Raw genomic sequence first — 25,368 nt, forward strand, 5'->3', positions numbered from 1 at the left:
GTGAAAAAATCAATACAATTCTCTAAGGTGGCTTAGAAATATAGAGAATATAATATAAAACTATAAAATAAGAAAATAAAAGAGATACATTGGAAGTAAATGTGTTATGGAGATGGAGTGGGGGTTTCTCCGCTTTGGGGCTTTCCGTAGCTTCCCGTGGGTGAACATCGTGGTTTTTGGTCTTCGCAGGGTTTTCATTACCCTAACCCTCGCGTTGTTTAAGGTGATATGTGTACAGTACTTAATTTCTTATTTTACTCTGTCAGGAATTTCTGCTCTTTTCAAAAACAAGATCTAAGACACTTATATTTTGATTTGAAATCAAGAAACATTCCATATTTTACCATAATCAACTTCACTTATTACATACCTGTACCTGTACTTTTCAAAAGGAACTCTTAACTTCTACAAAAAATGTTTGGTAAATGGCTTGGGGTAAGAAGTCTGATGTTACAAACTTGTCAGCAAACACATGTGAACTGTTTACAAGTATCCTTCAAAGATCCCTTTTAAATTAAGTTTACTGTAAGATAAAATTATCTAATTTTAGTAGGAAATTTAAATCTACTTAAAAGTTTCGAATACAATAACTTGTTGCAGTAAGTAAAAATTTCTTCTTTGTTAATTTAAGAAAAGAGAAAAAATTGACTTATAGAACCAGCTGTACTCAAAATAATATAAAGAGAAAATAGTGTTCCTCACAGAGACCCAGAATCTTACATAAAGACAACCTAATGAAAGTTGGACAACCTAAAGTCACCTGAGGCATTAAATACCTTGTCACTGTCCCCACCAAATGTATTCTTTTCTTTGCTCGAGACAAATATAGTAAATTAGACCCAACAAGCAAATAAAGCAAGAACACAGGAAGTAAACACACAATAAATACAAGTTTTTTAAGCTGTCCTAATAAGTTTAACAAAGCATCACACTGCCATGTCTTCAAGAACTCTAGTATTGTAATGTAGGGAATTTTGTCAGATAATACCCAAAGATGTAATTACTGTACTGTACAGTCACTCAAAATACCATCTTTACAAAATTGTGTTAGACAATACGACGCACTGGACTCAGGTTTGTGACGACCCTACCGGGAGAACAGGAGTCATTGTTCACTCTGAAATCATCGCCTCCCCACCCAGAGAAATTATAGTTTTTTGAGTGACTGTTACAATATGTAATAGAAAAATTAAAAACTACAGCAATAGAATTTATAAACACTGCTCACCGAAGATATACTCGGACTGCATTAATGACCATGATTTTGTTAAGTCTTATTTATCTCTACAACAGCACAGGTAAACAATGATAGTGTTGCTAAATTTCTCGATGCAGAGAAGTTTAATGTCAAAGTATTAGGAGTACTGTTTCTTAAAATTTAACGATATATCTTCTCTAAACAGTACAGGATATGTACTCATATTATGGACTCTTAGGTGAAAATGTATGCACAAGGGAATGAGAGTATACACATGCACAATAAATCTTTTTGCTGACAACATAAAACTGACCAGACAAGAAAGAATGCATATAATTAAAGCAGCTCCCTTAAAATTGTTCCTCTTAAGCATATGGAAAAAAAAAAATGGTGCCACTTCTAAATCCTATACTGTACAACCATCACTAAAAAGAATGGTACTGTATACAATACAGTATAATTAAATAATTATTGATATACACCAATGGTCCCTCTAATTGTTAACATCGTAGTGTAGAAAGCAGCGACGTAGAAAGATTTATACGTGCACCAATACCAAGGCAATGTGCTGTTGTGTACTACCAGTAGAAAAAACTATAAACAATATACTTGTATTAAAGTCACCATAGACATGTAGAATATAAAAACAAGGAATAAACAACAAAGTGCTTGGGAATAATCAAGTGTGTGGCCTTGATAGACTGTTGTGTGGACCCATATGTGAGTGCAACCGAGGAAACATAGGCTGTACGCTACATATATAAATAAAATACTGTATAAGGAAAATTATAACACCACAAAAGCTAAAAAAAAAGGTGAGGACAGGAATATAATAATACCATGTACTGTAATAATAATAACGAAGAAAAAAATCATACCAAATCCACAAACTGCATTAACAACCTCCTTTATGAAACCCTAACCTACACTAACTATGTACAGTGCACTTACTGTATGTCACGACTGTCCAGCCCAGAATAGGTGTGTACGCTCTGTGAACTTATTTTTCCTGCCCATTTAAAAGTCACTGAATCTCAAACTACCATATTCAGTTTCCAAATATCACCAGCAGTGACACTTTACCCTCAGTTTAACAATTATAGCTAATCCTCTATTTAGCGGACTAAATGGAGAATAAAGTCCATTATACTGAGGGTCCGTTAGATGTGAAACCCCCACCTAACGAACTATAGCGAGATAAAAGTCCATTATAACGAGGGTCCGTTAGATGTGAAACCTCCATCTAACGAACTATAGCGAGATAAAAGTCCATGACTGTATAACGAGGGTTGGCTAGATGTGAAACCTCCCATCTCATGGATTCTATAGGGAGAGAAGTCCGTTATATGGAGATTTTACTGTAGATAAAGTAACAAATACTCATGACAGTGGCTCAAATTACTGTACTGTGGAGGAAACATAAAGGGACCCTACAACACCCAATGAACCATTTATTATTATTATTATTGTTGTTTTTCTATGTCTTATCTAAGTACTGTATGATTTGGTTCCGATAGGGATGAGTTCACAGCAGCACCATCTAACCTATGAGTGAAATAAGTCCTAAAAGTGATACTTTATATGTGAAAAAATATTAAAATATTATACATTATATATATATTGGGTTTGTTTCAATAATTCAGTGCTCGCAGTCAAGAGGATGGGATTAAGACTGACCACTACTTGCCATCGATTCTAACATGGTCTTTAACCACCTACATGGAGCACCAACAGGTTATCCATCTTCTCCAGTAAATTGGTGGATTGGATAGAAGCCCTTGTCTTCTCTGTGTTCTTGAAAATGATTTAAATGATTGATGTAGCCATACCCAAGATATTGTCTGTGCTACCTCTATCAACCTGCGGGTCACCAGGCTAAGCTAAGGACCCTCCTGGAAATAAGCTTTGTTGGCTATCCTTGGACAAATTGCCTTAACGTTTATTACTGTCATTAATTAACACAGGAAACCATATACCCGGTACTTTACAATACTCCCACGGCCTACGTGCACCATATACCTACTTTGTCTATATTCGTGCTGGACTGTATAACTGCATAGTTTATAAACATGCCTATCTAATTGTAAACCTGTATAACAAACTTGACTGAATAAATATTATCATTATCTTATGAACTCCATTTTTACAACCACGCTGAGGCCATTCACCCAGCAGTATCACATGCAGACTTTTTACCAGAAAAAATGAGTCAGCAATAAATCAAAAAGTTAGGACCAGGGTAGAGTAAACACACATCTAGGAGTTGCTTTCAAAACTGAGGGGCGTGACGTCATGGTTGATTGGCCAAGTAGTAATCAATGTACGCCACTCATTTGTCGAACAACCCAGCTCGGGGAAAGCAGAAGTGTTAGGTGTTGTGTTGTCTCGTGCAGAACGTCCGAGTTCTGTTGTAGACTTGATGCATTTTTGGGGGGGTTTAACGGTAAATATTTCCTCCATATGAAGCAAGTATTATAGCGAAACAGCTTTCTAAGAGGTATGCCCGTAGAAGTAAATCGATTCACGAAGAGAATGAACGACCATATTTGTGGTATAAGGCTAGTTAGAATCTTCAAATAATATGGCTCACAATATGCCTCGGCTCAAACTAATATCTAAGGCCGCTAGAACTGTAACTTTAGAACATAAATTTTTAAGTGTATACCTAAAAAAGCGATGATTATTCTATAAATTAAATAGCTTAAAAAGTACAGTAATTACACTTTAGCTAAATACTGCATAATCAACAGTGATTGATCAAAATTATTATACAAAAATATCATCTCGAGCAAGTTAATGCCAGGAATAAGAATATAAAACTAACATACAACACCTAATGCCAAATATGACCTTAAATAGTGACCTTGACTTTTGTCACAGACTTTGAACTTGGTGCTCAACTCTTCCTCTCGTGATATTTACTGTACAGTCCAGTCACCCCACAAAAGTCCTGTCGTCACTCCTCCCGAACCACCAACCCCCGAGATTCAGACTGGTGAACCCAAAACAGAAGACACTGATACATTGTTCTATCCATAAATGCTTTGGATTCACACGAGTCTGAATCTCGGGGGTTCTTGGTTCCGGAGAGACGACAGTACTTTTGTGGGGTGACTGGACTTCTGTTAATATTTCCTCAAAAGATCAGCACTGGAACAAGATTTTCCTCAATAATACTGTATGTTTCGAAACAAGTTTTACCTTCCAAAAGATCTTACGTACCTTTAAACTACGGTAAATTATAGGGAGTGATCCATACAGTAAACCTTTAATAACTCTGAACTATAATGATCCATACAGTAAAACAACATACAGTATGTACTGTACTACAATAAAACCTCTATTTAACGGACCACAGAGAAGTAGTACCGTTATATCGAAGGTCCAATAGATGTGAAACTCCCAACTAACAAATTATATGGAGAGAGAAGTCCCTTATATAGAGGTTTTACTGTACTGTAGTTTGTTGGGCAAATTGAAACATTGTGAGGTACAGTACAGTACAGTAAAACCTGCATTAAAAACACATCAATCTAACGGGTATAGTCCGTCATATAGGGGTTTGACATCTAATGGACTGCACTCTCCCATATAGTCTATTATACAGAGGTTTCATATCTAATGGACTTCGATATAATGGACTATATAGAGAAGAAAGTTTGTTATATCGAGGGTTTGTTTGATGTGAAAAACCCCATCTAACGTAATATATGAAGAGAGAAGTCTGTTATATCAAAGGTATACTGTATGTGCTAAAGGCTGAAAATGCTATAATATTATGAATCAAAACATTAGTGAACTGTAGTAGTAGACAAAACTGATATGGGGGGAACTAAATACTGCTTGCATGTTCATTCTCTGGACTCACACTGACTGCTAATGATGAAAACATAACAGAAATATAAGGATAATAATTCCAGAAAATAGGTCACATTAATACAATATGGACATCCAAAACTAACATCAAAATTATATACTGTACAGGTATCATTAACATCATCATCATCGTCCCCATTTTAGGACATCTTTCCAAGGGTGTCTTGAGTTATCAGTGATTTCCTGATGGTATGGAAATTTTTACAGCTAGATGTCGTTCCTTTTGGTAATCCCACTTTTACATAGCATTATATATAGTACACTGCCCCCTCACTTAACACGAGTTCACTCTACGTCGCATTTTCTGGCAATGCATCCCCCGTGTTAAGCAAAGGGATGTGCTACTGTATTTCCAAGTGGTCTGAAGAGATAACAAGATTTCTGAAACTAACCTTAACTAGATACTTTCACTTGGCCACTGTTAGGGTAAAAAAAAAAGGGGTTGAGAATCTTTTAAATATATTCTCTTCCAAAGATTTGTCTGCAGTTAAACGAACATACGGTGACAGCTCTATTTAACGGACTATATAGAAAGGATAATCTGTTATATCGAGGATCCTTTATATGTGAAACCTCCATCTAATGAATTATATAGAGATGAAAATCCATTATATTGAGGGCCCATTAGATGTGAAACCCCTATCTAATGGATCATATGGAGATAGAAGGCTGTTACACGGAGGTCTCACTGTAAATGGATTGAATCAATATAGATGAGTGGAGCATGAAGAAGGGATGGTACTGACCAGTAACTAAGCCTACTGGTGCAGAAGATAGTAGTAGTGACAGAGATGAATCAACTGAATGGAAGTAAAATGTTCAAGTAAAGAGTATAAGCCTTGATTTGCTTCATCAATTAATGCAACTGAGGATAAATACTGTGCTGCAGGCTTTATTTTCTTCTTTTCTTATTCTTTATATATACTGTACTATATTTTGGTGAAGTTTAATGCACCTTCTCCACCCCATTTCAATAATTATGAAATACATTTACTGACAGACAGACAAACATGAGATGATAATAAGTAACACTCCATAACTTTACATATAATTAAAACATTAAGCCAAAGTTTAATCCATAGCAGCATTCTGTACCAATAGTAGTCCAAGTATAAATCTTTTATATTAAATATTCAGTCAATGACCTGACTCGGTATATCTTAATTAAACATTTGAAAAACTCACTAAAAGTCCCAAAAATATCATAAATATTCTCAGATCCAGAGTTGATTGCAAATTTCATCAATTTCCATTTTGGCACATTAATAAGCATGATGATTACTAATATGGAACAGAGTGATACAAGAAAATATATTCCTAATATTTTATATGAACATTTATATTATAGACCACTTCCTCCAACTGGTGACAAGGTTTGACTTAACTACTGTAGTTGTGTCTGTTGCTCATTACTCCTACCATTAACTGTGTTTATAGTCTTTTAATATATTTATGGTTATATTTATATACTATATATATTATATTTAGAAATATTTTCTCCTTACATGTATTTATAAATATAAATAACATCATACTGTACTCCCTTCCCCCTTGCATAAACAATGAGGCAAAAGAATCCCGCTCTAGCCAATTTAGTACAATATACTTCAACCAAAGTTCCCAAGATTTCAGTAATATTAAGTTCATATTAGAGATTCCTAAAACAATGAATGACATTAGCGGTGAGGGATGCTGAATACTATTAAGACTGGCATAGTCACTGATATATTGATAGGGGGGAAGGGGTGGAATACTTAGCACAACTGACCAACTGTGATGGACCGGCTAGTTACACATATGATTGGATGCTACAAGGATAATATTTAACCAGGTACTCAATTTCACTGCAACAGATCTGCACATGATGATGATGATGATGATGATGATGATCATGATGATGATGATGATATGACAAAAATAAAAAGCCATCTCCAGTCATTACAAGCAAGTGATCAGAGTTAATCAGGCAATTCATCTATTCATATCTAAAAGCCTTACAGATAATTTGCCTGCCAGAAACAATAATTACTTGTGATATGACAAACCATTGATAAAGAGTAGTACTATAATAAGAGTATACTGTACCAACAAACACTATGACAAGTTAACAAAATAGGTTACCACTTAAAGGCAAGGACAACAAAACTAAGGAAAGCCGAAGGATTAAACACACGCCTCAGGAAAACAGTTCAATAGGTATTTTAATTTGTTATTTTGACATGGAGGGTCTTATCCAAGCAATAATCATCACAATCATCACTGCTGTATGAACTCATGACAGATTTCTATGAACTCGTAACAGATTTCTGCCCCAAATCAAATCTTTCATATTACTGATCCATTACACTTATTAAATTAAAATCAGTTATACCATATAAAAGCATTACAGTAAATGAATCACCACGGCAGGTTAAAGAACTACCAAATGCTACTTGTGACAGCTTAAACATGGGCAGTGAAACACAACCTGGAGGAAAATACTGTTTTTTCCACCATTTCCTGCTATTCAGATAATCAAAACGGACTTGCTTTATTTTTTCAAACAAACAAATAACCGTGTGTGTGTGTATGTGTGTGTATTTGTACTGTGCACTTATATGGGTGTATGTGTGTGTGTGTGATGCATGTCTTGGGTCATGTGCATGTGCAATGTGCAATTTCCTTTTTAAAAGAAAATCCACGTTAGTGCTCATTTTCATATATACTGCACTGCATTTGATAAGAGAAAAAATTAAATATAAAATAATTCATCTTATTCCTGACCAAATCCTTCAGTTTCCTCAATAGCGAAGGTCAGTTTTTCCACTAACTGTTCATAGGACTTGTAGGGAGGTAAGTCGAGACGGTTGAAGCACGTGTGAGACCTCGGCAGCCAAGTCTCCTTCCCTACCTTTTCAATGCAGAATTTTTGTGGTCCGTTACTCCCTGTGAAAATGTAATAATTTGTTTTCTCATTCCTGCCAAACATTCTATCACTACTGTAATTCTGGTACAAAACAAAGAAAGTAAGATGTAACTAATCATCATTATATTGTACACATGCATGGGATAACAGGTTGCGTAAAAACATTATACAATTATGTAGGAGATCTTGGTAAATAATAGCAAGTTATTAAGACTCGGGAACTCAATACCCTATTCACGGAAATTATATTTGATTCACTCATACACAGTCAAAAAATAAGTAGTGCTACACTTTCCCTTACCCCCCCTCCCCCAAGCGTTATGTTTATATATATATATATATATATATATATATATATATATATATATATATATATATATATATATATATATATATATATATATATATATATATATATATATATATATATATATATATATATATATATATATATATATATATATATATATATATATATATATATATATATATATATATATATATATATATATATATATATATATATATATATATATATATATATATATATTCAATGTTTACTTACCCATTAGCTCAGCAAAGCCTCCAACTGGAACTCTACAGGTTCCGGTCACAAACTGGAGCAACCTTGCACGCTTTTCATTATCAATTTCTCTTACAAACTGGAAAATATGTATACAAGAATGTCATTAATTATTCCCCATTTAAATAATCTTCCCAACTCCTTACAGGGAAACATCATAAACTTTCCAAAAATTGAGTAAAAGGTCAAAAACATAAGAATAATATAAATATTTGTGAACCATCTATTGAATATTGATGCTCAAATTTCTAACTATTAGGATATAAATATATATTCAAACTTATATCAAATCAAAGAACAAAACAGGAAACTGGTACACCAGATTGTAAGATTAAAAATTCTAATATAATGGACAACAGGAAATGTAGGATTGATTCTGAAAGGGTTCCCCATTTTTACGGCTGAGGCCTGGGTGTATGTGTGTGTGAATGACTCCAATAACACCAGCAGGTATATCTTTGGGGTTAATTAGCAACTACTTCAGGTACTGTATATCCAGTCGGTGTAACAATTAAATACTGTATATCCAGTCAGTGTAACAATTAAATACTGTATATCCAGTCAGTGTAACAATTTAGTTAAAATCCACTTACAAATGTTATTACACAAATACAGTCAAGAAGTGTTTGAGACAGACAGAAGGACAGAGTGAGTCTTACATCAATCCCCTTTCCTCCCCCTGGTGGTGGTAAGGCAAAATTAGCTCTCTAATTCACTCACCTGCCAAAACCATATAATTTGCTTGGATGACCGGTTGTAGTGCCGGTAAATGGTGTGCTTCTGCCAGTCATTAATGTCGATCTCCTGCATACCACACAACAGCAGTTCCAGTTCCCTCTCGTCGAAATATTTCAACCACTCTAAAGGCACCACTTCTGAGAAACCTTCGAGAAAATATCGAGTTTGAGCCTCCTGCCCGCGCGTCAGTCTCCACTGCATCATCAACCTGAAAATGTCATGTAATTAACAGTTGATTTCACAATAGGTAACATAACTTACACCTAATTAATGCATAATTGTCTGTTGATTTCATAACATAATCTCTTACTAATCAAGGCATAATTGCCCTTGAGGATAAATTTGTAAAGTACAATGACATTTTTTCTAAACCCTTATCAGTATGGATCTAAAAAAAATATAAATAAAATAAAAAAATAAATAAAAAAATAAAAATTCGGGGAATTGACTCACTCAATATATTCCTCTTTGTTCTCCTCCGTAACCTGGATATCTTTGCCGCCAGTTTTCAATTCCACTTCCGAAATTTTGCCGAGCACTTCAAAGTCTGTGCAGAAGGTCATCTCCAGACAGCATTCCTAAAATTGAGAGAGAGAGAGAGAGAGAGAAATTAATCTAGTCAATCTTTTGGATAAACGTGTGGCAGCAACGAAGTCATTTTAGGCCAATCCACGTAGAAGAGAGAAATATACATCTTTTATTATGTGCTATACAAACTTTATATATATATATATATATATATATATATATATATATATATATATATATATATATATATATATATATATATATATATATATATATATATATATATATATATATATATATATATATATGGAGAGGAAAGTATGTTATATTGAGGATTCACTGCATTGTATGTTTCATCAGTGTTTTTCCTCTCTTACCTCTGTTGTCTCTCACCCATTATACTGTATCTTCCTCCTATATTGCTATTTCCTACTTGTACATTATCTCTTACCCAAAATACAATCCTTCTATATATTGATATTTCTATAATCTACTTCTATATCATCTCTATTTCCCACTTGTACATTATCTCTCACCTCAATATTGTTATCTCTAATCCAGCATAAAGAGTTGTAGAATTCTGGATCAATGGACTCGAGATCTTTCATGGTGAGCTTCTTGTTGAGCATACACTTGTAGAAAGGCATAGTGAACCCAGAGTAGATGAACTTGCCGTGGTACAGAGCCTGGGGAGGATGAGGAGAAGTGAGTTTTTTTTTATAATTTTCTTTATACCTGTATTTTTTTTTTTAATGTGAAATGAAGGGTTATGTCACTACCGTACTGTACCGCATTGGTCTATACAGTAGCTGAAAATGTATCTCGTTTTATGGGATGCAGGAAGGAGAAGCAATCAAAGCCAGAAACCTGAAATGAAGGACAAGACAGGTTTTCTTAAGTTTTAGAATGTGAATTGATGGGTTTGTTTACAACTGTTGGCATGTATTGTAGTTGAAAATGTGTCTCAATTTATGGTGTGCAGGAAGGAGAAGCAATCACAGCCAGTGACCTGATCCCAACAGCACAATTCATTTAATACAAAGTGGTTCCTAACACCCTAAGTCCTTGCTGATGATGCATTGTCCATTCATTGAGGCAAGGTTTGGAGACTAAAATCAAATTGTTTAACTTGTTCCCATTCCATCACATTTGTTTTTGAAATTGTGCTGAGAGCTAATCAACCCAACAAACCTTATTATTTCTAATTTTGTTTACAGCTTCCTCAACTGGTTTCCAAACTTGATAGCTTGAGTAATGTATTTCCTTATTGATTCTTACCACCACACCATCGCTATACTGTTTTTGTCTTCTAAATACTCTGTCCTTCTTTCTTTTAATTCTGAAAGGGGATACCAGTACCTTAACACTAATGTACAGTACTTAGGTAAATGAACACCAAATTACTACTGAACGTATATACTGTAGATTTCCAAAGACAAATCCAAAAAGACAAAAAATTAATATTTCCATGAATTCATAAAGGTCATGGTACACATCTAGAAATGTATAGAAATTGACAAGTGTCCATGATGTGGGTCGAGATCCTGGTTGGGGGGAATAACTGTTGCATAGCCACACTATCGAAAACTAATGTTGAATTCCTAATACTGTACAGTGTATTCGGCAAATTGAGCTGAAAAATAGTCGATACACAAAAATTAAAAACAATGACTTTTTATGGAGGACCTATCCTCCATGTACAATAGTGATATCTCCGTTAGCCGGAACAATTGGTGCAGATCACTTCCAGGAATGGGAGATTTCCGGGTAATGAGACGACTCTCTCAAAGACAGAAAAATCCCTCATCCCCAGAATTTTCCAGATAACAAAAAAAATTTCTCGAAGTTCCAGAAATTGCCCATTACATCATCTCTCGAACCCTGAAAAAATATCTCCGTCCCAGGAACTTCCCCGGTACCGGATAATTGTTCTCGGAATTTACGGAAAATGCGCCTGAATTTCATCTATCAAACCCGGAGAGAAACTCCCCCATCCCCGGAATTTTCCAGAAATTTCTGGGTATCGAGAAAAAGTTATCAGAATTTCTGGAAAATGTGCCTCTCGGAATATCGTTCCCAAAGCCGGAATTTTCCGAAAAATTACGGTTCGGGGAAAGATTTTCCGAGAAAATTTCAATTCCGGCTGTTGAAGAATTCAGAGTTTGAGGAATTCCGGCTAACAGAGAGATTACTATACTGGCAAAGACACCCAAAGAACGTTTAGAGAGGAAGACTGTGATGGCCAGCCTTCAGAAATGAGGACAGTTGGTATTCTGACTGATTGACTGTACCGTATACTCACCATTGCAATGAAGCGACCAATGAACTTGAAGTAAGTTAAATGGTCTGGGTTGACTTCTGATGCTGGGTTAATTTGCAGGGAGTAGTTGTTCTTATTGGCATACTCAAACAGGCAGTACATGGGATTGAGAACTTCATGGGACAACTGGAAGAACCATTCTCTGCACAGAGTGAAAATATTTTGATAAACAGAATCATACATAATTCTCCAGTATGTACGTGTGTAAAAACAAGTGCATCAGTGAAACCTCCATATAAAAGACTTCTCTCCCCATATAATATGTTAGATGGAAGTTTAACATCTAACGGACCCTCGATATAACGGAATTTTCTCCCTACATAGTCCGTTAAATAGAGGTTTCACTGTACACCCACCTCAAGCCACCAGAGAACCAAAGTCCTACTGACACTGAGACACATACTACTGATTACCTAAGTCATCACTGAGGATTACTGTATAAATCTCACCAGATAAGTCAAGTTGGGTTGGGTTGGTTATGTTATGTTAGCCTCGGCTATGTCTGTACTTTAATCAGGGTATGATCCACAATATGCACATGACCAATGGATATAACTCCAGTAAATTGGATCATCAAATATGACCAAGTAAACAAGGAATTACTAGACAGGAAACAGGACACATCGTGGATCTATATTCACCCTGTATGAGTGTACTGTATTCTTTCATTTCCTTATTATTTACTGTATTTCTATTTTCCCTACTCCTATTGTATGCTTGATGAGGCAAATCTATCCATGTCTCTCCTTTTAAAAAAGTGTGTCTGGTTGACTTGTGTAATAGCTAAGCCAACATTTAGAATCTTTCAGTAAAATGTACACCCAACCAATGTTCCCTCAGTCCTCTCTCCCGTCCAAGAACCCTGCGAATCCGACACATCATACAGTGCACCATTTACGGGCCCAGCAATGTGTGATGTCTAGGATCCGCAGGTTCATGAGTCTCGGTGTTGACAGGACTTATTTTCGGTGGGTATACGAGTCCATCTATATAATCTTTTCCACGGCGAGATCAAAATGTTTTCGGCAAAACTAAATATACCATCAATGGACTACCCGCTCACTACCCTCACCTTGCTACTCCTCCATAATCCAGTCCATCCTCTCCTCTGAAGATGATAAAAAGCCGTCTCCTCAACTCATAAGCTGGAAGTCGCATCACTTGATGGTATGAATCTTCAAACAGAGTCTGCCGAGTGACGCTGATCTTGATGTGACCTGTGACGGCATTACTGTGGGAGGCATCGGCACGTTGTTGTAAATTCGGTCAAAATTTTTTATGAGTTAGAAGACAAAATATATCTTCTTACAATATAACTATATTGAGATGACTTACTTGCATAAAACCAATAGTCACAACCTCAGTCATTCAGTTAAAAAGTTTTTATCCAAAATACTGTACTTTAATTTATCCTCATTTGGACTTCAATACGTTATAACAACAGGAGTATAGCATAACCTCTTTTGTGCTCCATGCAAGAGCTGAAAAAAAAAGTGTTACTTATTTCTCACCTGTGACATAGGTAGCGGAACTGTCCCAACTTCCACCTAAAGGATCGCTCGTACACCATTGGAATCCCATAATGTCCCCTGTTGGCACTGCTGCAATGGAACAACAACACAACTATATATATCAGCATCTATGTCAACTGTTCCCTGCTTGAGATGCTCAGGTAGAGTCCTCCCTTCACATTGCAACCTAACTGGACTTATGTAATCAACTTACGAGTATGGTACCTGGTGCTTTTACTCACCTACAGTAAGCTTGTCACTAGTACTGTACTGCCTGAAATACAAAATCTTAAGAACCTAGATGTTCTTAAGAAGTAGAGTATCTTTCTATCTATTGGAGAAGGAAATTTTGAATTCCCTGAACATTAATACTTCTGAGATACTTTGTAAATTTATCTATGGAAATTTGGTTGTCATATAGCCATGAATATGATTTTTACCTACAATAACGGCACTAAAACATGTTAAGTGAAGAACACGGTTCCAAAAGAGTGAGTAATCATGATGTGTATTCATCCAAGGAAGAAGAGAAGACACACACTTGAAGGTCTTGCAATAACTTCCTAACCATCAGTGACACTTTTAGCACAACTTGCCAAGCCTAAGCAGGTTGTCAGAGCTCATTAGAAATTCGTATTCAAAATATAAAGTGCTAAATCCTGAGTAACACTAGAGATATGGCTGACTGTTGTTGGAAAATAATCACAATACAGTATATACTGGATGATCTACAAAGTCAATGAGTGAGTGAGGCACAAACATTTGGACATACAAGGTAGGAATCTAGTCCATAATATACAAACACCATTATTTTTTTAATTAATTAAACAATCTGAACCTTTGATGGATGTTCTGTATATCTGTCACAATTTGACCAAATTTACACGTTTCACCCACGAAAAAACAAGCTTTTTTTTATGGGGAATAGCCCACCTGGGCATAGGTCATTGACCCACAATGGGGCCTGGGGGGAGAAAAAATAAGAGTAAAAAGAAATTAAAAATGGAAGAGAAAAACACTATATTAATCTACACCACAAAGATACCGGAAAACCAGCTTTTGGAAGTGAAACAGATTGTAAGATTATGGAAACACGGAAGAAGGCAGAGCATTCCATAGTTTGGCTGTGTGAGGAAAGAAGGAGGTATAGCGGGTTATTCTAGTGTGACCGACATCCACACAGAAACGGTGGGCACTGCGGGCAAGACGAGTGTTACGAGCCCACGGCCCACAGGATGTCAAATCCACTGAACTTTGCCCATTAAAGTACCTGTAAAAGTGAGATAGTGAAGCAACTTTGCAGCGAAGAGAATGGGAAGAAAGATTATCAACTGAAGAAAGAGAGTTAAGAAAATATGCCTCTCCTGAACCACGAACCCCAAGATTCACTTCAGACATGTGAATCCAAAGCATTTATGAAGAAAATAATACATCAATGTCTAATGTTTTGGGCTCATGAGTCAGAATCTCAGGGTTCGTGGTTCAGCACAAGATGCAACAGAACTTTAGTGGGTGAATGGAACAGTACATGAAATTGTATCCAGTTCCATTTTTTTACATGAACAAACTACAATAACTTAAAGAACTCCTGAAGCTGTTATATGGTAAAACTGAATCTACTTACGCAATCACTCGAAAAATTAAATAAATAAATAAATAAAAGACTTAAAACAAGACTCTAACCTAATGTCTAACTTTTGTGTTTTGTATATATCTATCTACTGAAATCTAATACTGTACAGTATACCCATCATTTTAATGCTGTCTATTGAATATTTTACCATTACTTTTAGTGTCCCATTTAACCCTTTGAGTCCTGGAGGGTTAAACCATCATCATCAAAGGGTTAAATCATCATCCTCCTCAAAGGGTTAAACCATCATCATCCTCAAAGGGTTAAACCATCATCATCCTCAAAGGGTTAAACCATCATCAGAGTTAAACTATCAACATCAATGGGTTAAACCATCATCATCCTCACAGGGTTAAACCATCATCAGAGTTAAACTATCAACATCAATGGGTTAAACCATCATCATCCTCAGTGTTAAACCATCATCATCAAAGGGTTAAACCATCATCATCATCAGAGTTAAACTATCAACATCAATGGGTTAAACCATCATCCTCCTCACAGGGTTAAACCATCATCATCAAAGGGTTAAACCATCATCAGAGTTAAACTATCAACATCAATGGGTTAAACCATCATCCTCCTCAAAGTGTTAAACCATCATCATCAAAGGGTTAAACCATCATCAGAGTTAAACTATCAACATCAATGGGTTAAACCATCATCCTCCTCACAGGGTTAAACCATCATCATCAAAGGGTTAAACCATCATCAGAGTTAAACTATCAACATCAATGGGTTAAACCATCATCCTCCTCACAGGGTTAAACCATCATCATCAAAGGGTTAAACCATCATCAGAGTTAAACTATCAACATCAATGGGTTAAACCATCATCCTCCTCACAGGGTTAAACCATCTTCATCCTCAAAGGGTAGAGATAAAAAAGGGTAAGTAGTTTGTTAATTGTAATCTTGACCTCTTTAGTATGATGTGTTGATACAGTAGAGTAATTAAGAAACACGTACATCTGTTTGGCTCCAGGCCGGGGATCTTGGAAGGTTGTCTGCCGGGAGTTGTGATCAACAAAATATTGGCGGCCATCTTCTGTGAGTCGCATTTCCCAACCGGGTGGTAGAGCCTCTTCCTCCAGGACCATGCTGAGGAAACAAAAAACTTTTACAAACACACACACAAAAAAAAAGGGGGGTGAGGGTTACTGGCATTGTGCAACTTCTTGAATAATCAACTACATCAGAGGTATACACTTTGCATCTAACTATTCAAGAGAATTTGTGTACTGTACTGTACTTTACTGTATCAAAGATTCTGCACACATTTTTTAACATCTTTAATGCATATGGAAAATAAGGGGCACAGCTTGTAAAACTACAGTCTCCCTTCAGTAACTTCCACTCATCTGTACAGTGTAACCTCCACATCAAGGATTTTGATGTAAGTCTAACCTCACAAAGAGCTGCTTCTGACAAACTCTTTTTAATACATGTTTCAATCTCCTATTAAAACCTCCTCACTGCCTGTAAAGTTTTTCCCACTTGTCCCGTAAATACATTAATCATCAACGCCCGAGGCACAGCATAGTGCGTTTTTTCCAGCTGAGAAGAGATGCTCCACCCCCCTCCTCCAGAGTTACAGCTGATTCGCTGTTGCAAATCTGTCCGATTTCGTCCTTAAGTAATGATGTATTTCTAAACGAGTTTATTCTTAATCATTGGGATGACCGTTTCTGATAAGAAAGATATTTAGCTAAGTTACATAAAGATACATACATTCATTACTTCAAACATGAGGACGTAGGAAGTTTATCAGAAATTTTATACATGAACTAACTGTTAAACTCTGGTAGCAAATTCACGCTTTTGGAGGATGCATTTAATATATACTTATTTTTACCCACAATAAGGCATACCCGTACTAAGACAAATTACGTATCAGTAATACTACATTTGAAAAGAGCAGAATCACATTGAAAGATTACATGTAATTTGTCATACAGCAAAAACTCTATTTAACGGAGAGCAATCTAATGGGTATACATAGTCCATTATATGAAGGTTTCCCCATGTAACAGACTTCGATATAATAGATTGTACTTTCCTCTATAGTCTGTTATATGGAAGTTCACAACATATAATGAACTTTTCCCCCAATGCCCTCCCCCCGGCCCTGATGTGGGTCATTGACCCATGCCCATGTTGGCGAATCCCCCAAAAAAAAGTCACATATAAAACAAAACTCAATATAATAGACTACGCTCTCCCACCGTCCATTAGAAAGAGGTCTTGCTGTACAAAATTTGGAGGCTTAAACGTGAGTTTTACCAGACTGACTGAATGAGAGAGAGAGAGAAACAGTACAGTATTTTTCTTGTTATAACTTACCCTTGTGTCCGTGGATCATCCCACTGAGTTGTTCTGTTACGGTGATTAACAAAGTAAATTCTACCGTTTGGCTCCTGTCGTTTTTCCCAACCCTGTGGACATAAAAAGAGAAATAATGGTGAATTACATCTCCTTCACCTGCTATGACATATATAATGTAAACCAAACTAAACAACTTTCCTGAGTTAGTTTTTCCATTACTGGCTACTTCACAGTCTTAATAATAATAATAATAATAATAATAATAATAATAAAAACAGGTCTTCACAAAACGTCTAACCTAGATTCTATTTGCTAAACCACACACTGAAGAATTTCCAACAAAATCAAATAGAAAAATATTCAAACAAAAATTTAATAAAGGGGATAAAAACAAAAACTGTGAAATCATTACGTTCAGCAGATGAGAGCCATTCCTTCAGCAGCGTCATGACATCTCCACAAAATTATATTGTTCTGTGCTGGATACTGTACTGTATTATGCTCTTTGAATAATACTGCTAACAAACTTGGTTGGGATGGATGCATGGACAGACAGACCGACAAGTGCAAATTAATTATCATAAAAGTATGCACAGAAATAGCTTATTTTTATTTTTAATAGAAATTTATGAAAAAATATTTTATAATATATATATATATATATATATATATATATATATATATATATATATATATATATATATATATATATATATATATATATATATATATATATATATATATATATATATATATATATATATTGTACACCCTAATTTTTACTCACGAAAGGCCAATAAGATAACAGGTTTTAGAATGGAAAGCGAAGAACTCTACCCAAAATGAAACCAAATTTATTTTAAAGACATTACATTGCAGTACAGGGGAGGGAGAGAGAGATTAATGCCAGCAACTCACAGATGGTAAGGGTCCCAGAGGATCATTAGCGTCTGTTTCTTGGTTTTGGTTGGGATAAAGGAATCGCTGTGAACTTAGTTGGGCGATGTGTTGCCGCTCACCTTGCCACTCTTCAAATTGCCTGTAAAAAACGTAGATTAATATGTACACTATTGCAATAATATAACACATGCACCTTAACACCAGTAGCCTAGTGGTTATAGTGATGAGTCTAACCTGGCTACAATGCTGCCAGCGATGTTAACAGATGCAAAAATGAAAAGAAAGTTACTGTATATGTAAATCTTCATTTGTATCAGGTATTTGTAGATTTAAAAATAAATGTTGCAAATATGGCATTAATAGTTTGTAAGGGCTCAGAAATGGTTACTGCTTAGCTACCTCTGAAGAGTTAGGTTTCTGCCGTACAGACGTTTATCGCCTGAGATTATCCTAACGAGTTCAGTTGTTATAAATCAAGCTTTTATACAGTTCTGTATTTACAATAACTATTTTTTAATTAATTAAAAATGATGATGTGTTTAAGTAAGCAATAACATATTCTTTATTCTGGAGTTGGGTCAGGTAGAATTTAGACTACTGGAGACAGCAACTGGGGGTTTCATTGGCTTACGGGAGACTTTAACTTCGCATACAGGACACAGGTTGATTTTTTAGCCTTTTTTCAGACAAAAAAGTGCATCTTATATGCCATAAAATATGGTAAAGTATCTCAAACTCACTAACACATTATAACGCTTACTCTACGGCCTCACCCGAAATTAACATGGCATATCATGGCATGAAAAATAACCATAAAAAGCCTAGTACTGTACAGTGCCATTGATAACTCCTCCCTAAACATGAAGTAAATGTAGTAATTATATGTCCATCAATTAATCACAGTACTGCACTGACCGTCCTCATACCGGAGAGTTGGCGACCACAGTTCTCCACTCTAAATGTTCATCACTACAGCCCAAATAACACCATTTCATTTTTCTTTCTAAAAAATAGTGCTTCGCCCCTTTCATGTTCAATGTTTCAATAAATTACATCATGCAATTTTTTTCTTTCCTTAATTTGCACTCCCAAGTTTAAACCTGAAATATTCTTAAAAAAATTAATAAAAAAATATATATATATAAAAATTGTAGCCTAACCTGACCAAGTCCTGTATTAGTAACAGCTAAGAATGGATCAAATATAGTGAAATCTATTTGACTTAGCATGTACACAAACACAGATAGTACCATGATGATTTACACAGCCAAAATATAGGAACTGCTTCAATACATTACAATAAGAAATACTGCACAATTGTCCCAGTAAATTTTTTACATAAATCATCTATAATGCTCACTATAAAGTCCCATTAAAATTCAATACAAAAAATTTGTTCCAAATCACCTTAAATACACAATCATTATCGCATCATCACCATGGTATTAATGAGGGAGAGACAGACAGATAGATACCTAATATTTTCTACAGTTGGTCGTTGCCAAGTGGTTGTCCGTGTGTTATGATCAACATAATAGACTCTCCCTCTGGGGTCTCTACGCGCCTCCCAGCCTGCAGGTAGTGGCTTGGGTCTCTCCCACGTGGTGGACCGTGTTGTATGATCTACATAATAACGTCGACCGTACTGATCATATCTCATTTCCCACCTGCAATAATGAGAATGGTTAGGTTAGCTTATGTTATGTTGTTCTGTCATGTTATGTGAAATGTTATGTTATATGTTATGTTAGGTTAATATGACAACAATTTCTTGAGTTTAAATGAAAAAAAAAGTGAAAATGGTTAATAAAACACAAAAGTTTCTGAGTTTTAACTACAAAAATAGTAATTCCATAAAAAAAAGGATTTAAACAGATTTATGTGTTTTTGTAATACATACAGCAGAAGAAATACACCTGTACTAATGTGATATAAAGTAGTGAACTAATGTAGAGCATTTAGAGAGTAAAGAAGAACTTGAGAACAAAGGGAAGTGAGACTTAAGTTTTATTTATTTTTATTTCTTTAGTTATTACTCTCTCTCTATTTTTATTATCTTTATGATCATTATCTCAATACCTTAAAAGATGCAATACAGTACTGTACAGTAGTTTGATAATTCATTCTCACCTTTATTACTGGACTATGGTGATACAGTACTGTATAGCACTTGTCTCCAAATATCAATGTATTTTAACTCTGCCCACTGCTTGGGTGAACTACAGTATTTCAACAATACAGTACAGTACAGTATACTAACCCAGGAGGAAGAGGTTCTTCACCACTTGTTGAATTAGGTTGACTAGTATTGTTACTACTTCCGCTACTTCCTCCGGTGCCACCTCCAGCGCCGTTACTGCTACTTCCTCCGCTGCCACCACCAACACTACCACTGGCCGGAGTTGCACTATTACTACCATCTGTTGATCAATTAATGAAATGTACTGTACACACACACACACAGTGATCCCCCATAATTAATATTAACCAATTCAGTTCCATATTACTCAGAACATTTTGGTGGTTTTAAAATCTTTAATACTGTACCTGTAACTTACAAAGTTTTGAATTTGATGAAAAGCCTCTGGCTAATTATGTTCAATTAATGAAAATTCTGAATGCTAACTGTGCAATTTATCTACAATAGTTATTAGTGTAGTTAGCAAGTGACACAATAACCAACCAACAATACACTTTACTGTCGTGGTATTTTAAATCTGCAACATATTCACAAAGCATTTTCAGTCATATCCCTGTTCGCTGGAACAATTAGTACAGAGCACTTTCGGGGAGAGTTGAAAAACCCATAACACCTCACAGCTTGGTCCAGTAGCCTGGTGGTTACAATGATGAGCTAACCTAGCTACAATGCCATGATTAATCACTGTTAAGCAATATTCTATAAATAAACACTATTAATAACAGTAAATCCAGTGAAATATGGCCGTGAAAATGCTGGTAACTTTAAAACTACTCGCAAACATTCTTGGGTACATCGAAGGTGTCATCCTCGAATAATCGAGGGCCGTGAATTAAAAATCCACAAATTGTAAGGGCATCTGTCCTGGTATTTACACAGAATGGAGAGAGGAGTCTGTTATATGGAGGTTTTCATTGTAGTGTACAATGAAAATGAACAAACCTGAGTTGCGTTTATTTTTATGGGCTCGGTGGTGTCGAGTAGCAGCTCTGGGCGCCACCACAGGGGGAGCAAGTCTGGGTACTGGAGAAGAGGAAGCTGAAGAGACTGCACTTGTAGGAAGCTGTCCGTTGACAGTGCTAGTACTTGTTGCAGATGTTGGGTGTGTCCCTTGGTTACTATTGGCTTGAGATGTAACTGGTGTGGCTGTAGGAGTAGAAGAGGAAGATCTGGGAGTCCCGGTTGGTCCATTTGGGGTACTGGTTGTAGTTCCATTTTGACTCCCGGTGGCTTCAGTGGGACTCTCTCCTCCGAGCACTAATACGGCCGATCCGTTACCGACGCCCTGCCTAAACCGAACACTTGGATGTGCAGTCTGACCATCACTGTTAATCGCTGGGAGTTGTGTCTTTGGAGTTTGCATCCCTGATGTATGGGTGATGGTGGACACTGTGGAGGGCGCACTACCAGCTGACGGTAGTAACGCTTCTGACTGGTTCTGCCTCGGAGGCGGTGGTATAGGTGGGGGAGTTTTGCCTCCTACAAGAAGTGTTACAGTGTTCCCGCCGCTAACACTGCCACCGCTAACATTGCCGCCGCTAACACTTACTACTGGAAAAGATGACATATATTAAACACTATAACAGGCAGTATAAAAAAAATAAAAAAAATAAAACTTTAATGAAATTCAAGTACAGTAATTATATGCACCACCTCTTTCAATAATTACCATCTAAAAAATGTATGCTATGTCACTATCAGCAACATTTTGAGTGTCAAAGACTTTACAGCAGTGCTCATATCATTAGTCAAATTAGTTGCTCCTAAATTGAAACCACCAAATACAATATAAGGAATAAGATCATAAGAGAAAACAAGGCAGTGTTCGACAAGGTCTCAGTTGCCAGCATCCTTATTTGGTGGACATTTATCTGGCAAGATTTTAACTCCACCTCAAAGCAGTAACGCTATAAGCACGAGCTGCTCAAAAAGGTCAACAGACACAGGACTATCTTTGTGATATAAGTGATTTGATCTTAAGGCACACATCTTTATCTGGGAAAAAAATTTGTATCATCCTTTGGTCTAGGTAAAGTATATACTGTACTGTACTATAGTCATATTTGAAAGCCAGACAATTAAACCTTTCAAAATATACCTATAAATTTCCATTTGACATACACCCACCCCAAAAAAGTCGTGCCAGTTCTCTCTCTCCCATCCCTGAACCCTGTGTCTTACGAACCTGTGAATCTGAGACATCACACAGTTCACCATCTATAGACTGCGTGATGTCTCCAATTCATAGGTTCATCAGTCTCAGGGTTCATTGATGGGAGAGAGGACCGACACAGACTTTTTTGGGTGGGTGTACTATATATACTGCACACTGATCTAATATACTGAACTCAACTCCACTACAGGTACAGTACTCTGGACAATGAAAAGTCAAACTTTTACCAAACATACATCATAACATCCATGAAACTAAACGCAAAAGTCATAGATCAAAGAAAAAATTTCGTCTTTTCATCAGTAAGACATAATTATTGATCAACAAAAGAGATGTTTTAACTTGATCTTTGTGAAGTGCAACAATGACGTCTTCAGATTTATAGCCTAAATATGATGGAGTGGGAAGGAGAAGAGTGAACAGTGATGGTAAGATGTACACCAGTGTTTACCTGTGGGATGGGTGACATTAGCTTCCCTCGTTCTGGTCATCAAATTGCGAAGACCGTCAAGTGTGACAGTGATAGTAGGAGTCGGGGAAACTGAAATAAAACACATATTTAGAGTAGGTTTGCATGCAGGAACTCATGAGGATCAAAATAACTTAAGACTTGACATGCATAATATGTCCACCCATTACAGTGGTAAATAGTTGTCAAAATACATACAGTACAGAACATTTGCTGTGTTACTATAGCGTGCGGTCTACAAGATATTAAGGTTAGGTTAGACTAAAGATATCTTTGTAGATCGCATACTATAGCAGCACCAGATTCGCATGAGCGTCCCAGTCTTACAGAAGAACAAATAAATTTTCAAAATCCATATTTGTAGCTATATTTTCTACCGTCTCAACCAACCTTGTGAAATGTTTCTGGTTGCAACATTGTAATCTAGAGCTATAAGGTAAAGAACATGGTAGAACAACTATATTGCCTGTTCTCCTTTACAGTTCATGAACTTCAAAATCTTGAACCTTAAGTATTTTACTGTTACTTCAACATACACAGCACTAATATAGACAATCTTTTTGCTATAACACATTAAATTTAAGTTTCCAGAGAATATAAGGTTAAGAAGTGGATTTTGCTTAACATTTATACAAAGGTACTCTTTTACATGCTGGTTAATGATCTGAGTTCAGAATTTTAAATTTTGTGTAATTAGTGTTAATTAATGAGCTATGAAATAACTTGATACATACATAATATTTAAAATATCAATTATGTTGTGCCCGTAAGTTTTAAATTGCTCTTATATACATTTTCTCTGTATTATAGATAATCTTTACACTTTAAACACGTTTTATTTCAGTTTCCAGAGATAAACATTTTATTGTGAAAATGATGACTAACCTACAACCCATAATTTCGGTACATAAGGTCATAATGTGGTTTTTATTCAAAATTCAAGTAAGGTACAGTACTGTAAGCTCCAATATACTCACCAACTGACGGTGTGTTGCTGTTCGGTGGATTGAGAGACAGTGTGTGACAGGAGGTGGACTTGCCATCATTCCTTGCAACCACATCAGCTAGGTTAAGAGTTGCTTCTCCAATTAGGGAGTCTCGTACCAGTGTGTGGTGATCACTGACCCGAAATACCAGCACGGAGTCTTTGGTTACCAATCTGTAGGGTGCAGTACAGCATTAACTTTTTCATCCACTGTAAAATAGCTAAATGTAAGGACAATACAGGACAGTACAGTCCTGTTGGTGCATCACTTAAAACCATATACTGTACAGTACAGGTATTGTATGTCTAGACTAGTTCTTGTAGTCTTACACAGTGAAACCTTTATTTAATGGACTATATAATAAGGAAAATCCGTTATACTGAGGGCCCATTAGACAAGAAAGCCCCATCTAACAGATTACTGTACGTATATGGAGAAACAAGTCCATTATGTGAAGGTCCCCAGTCTCCTCCTGTAATAACACTGGATAGATCAACTGCCCTAATGGCTAGTATGCTGATAAGTGGCGAAAATTATGAAAAATATAAAAAAATAATCCAAGTGACTCGGCAACACTTACACAGTGAATGTTTCGTGCCACTTAGGATGAGCATTATGTTTAACTTGTTGTGTCTTCTTCTGCTGCACACCATCCACCATCAACTCCACATAGGCTGATGGTTTGTTGAAGAGGCTGCTTATGCCAGATAAATCCCCACTAACAGCTGAAACAAAACAAAACAACATTAATGAACCCCCATTTGATGAGCTAGTTCTCTCTCTCTTTCTTTCTCTGTCTATCTTTCTATCTATTTATCTACCTATCTATCTCTCCACTTCAGGTTATGAAGCTATTATTACTACTACTAGCTAATAATAATAATAATGGTAACATCAACAAATATATTAATACTGTAGCAGCAATAGTAATAATAAAAATAATGATAATAATAATAATACAATAGACCCTTGCCATTCGCAGATTTGCGATTAGCAATTTTGACAATTCACGGTAAGCAGATGG

At 36.0% G+C, this 25,368-nt stretch overlaps 1 protein-coding gene across 6 annotated transcripts in view; it reads right to left on the minus strand.

The window, feature by feature from the left end:
* Positions 1 to 1,602: 1,602 nt before the first annotated feature.
* Positions 1,603 to 25,368, minus strand: part of LOC121875716 (E3 ubiquitin-protein ligase Su(dx)-like) — a 30,063-nt gene continuing 6,297 nt past the window's right edge. For 4 of the 6 annotated variants that reach the window (XM_042380363.1, XM_042380364.1, XM_042380365.1 and 1 more), the window contains 17 exons: positions 24,925 to 25,069; positions 24,336 to 24,517; positions 23,341 to 23,430; positions 21,659 to 22,267; positions 20,777 to 20,936; positions 19,992 to 20,183; positions 18,535 to 18,655; positions 17,635 to 17,726; positions 16,261 to 16,392; positions 13,660 to 13,749; positions 13,221 to 13,379; positions 12,131 to 12,290; positions 10,365 to 10,514; positions 9,754 to 9,878; positions 9,283 to 9,508; positions 8,545 to 8,641; positions 1,603 to 7,999 (listed from right to left, as the gene is read on the minus strand). In XM_042380363.1, the coding sequence (XP_042236297.1) occupies positions 7,827 to 7,999; positions 8,545 to 8,641; positions 9,283 to 9,508; positions 9,754 to 9,878; positions 10,365 to 10,514; positions 12,131 to 12,290; positions 13,221 to 13,379; positions 13,660 to 13,749; positions 16,261 to 16,392; positions 17,635 to 17,726; positions 18,535 to 18,655; positions 19,992 to 20,183; positions 20,777 to 20,936; positions 21,659 to 22,267; positions 23,341 to 23,430; positions 24,336 to 24,517; positions 24,925 to 25,069 (2,903 nt within the window). In that variant the 3' untranslated portion in view covers positions 1,603 to 7,826. The remainder of the gene's footprint in view (positions 8,000 to 8,544; positions 8,642 to 9,282; positions 9,509 to 9,753; positions 9,879 to 10,364; positions 10,515 to 12,130; positions 12,291 to 13,220; positions 13,380 to 13,659; positions 13,750 to 16,260; positions 16,393 to 17,634; positions 17,727 to 18,534; positions 18,656 to 19,991; positions 20,184 to 20,776; positions 20,937 to 21,658; positions 22,268 to 23,340; positions 23,431 to 24,335; positions 24,518 to 24,924; positions 25,070 to 25,368) is intronic. The other 2 variants (XM_042380368.1, XM_042380367.1) reach the window with 2 other exon arrangements.

This window comes from Homarus americanus, unplaced genomic scaffold, assembly GCF_018991925.1.
Source record: "Homarus americanus isolate GMGI-L3 unplaced genomic scaffold, GMGI_Hamer_2.0 scaffold22250, whole genome shotgun sequence".
Lineage (NCBI taxonomy): Eukaryota > Metazoa > Arthropoda > Malacostraca > Decapoda > Nephropidae > Homarus > Homarus americanus.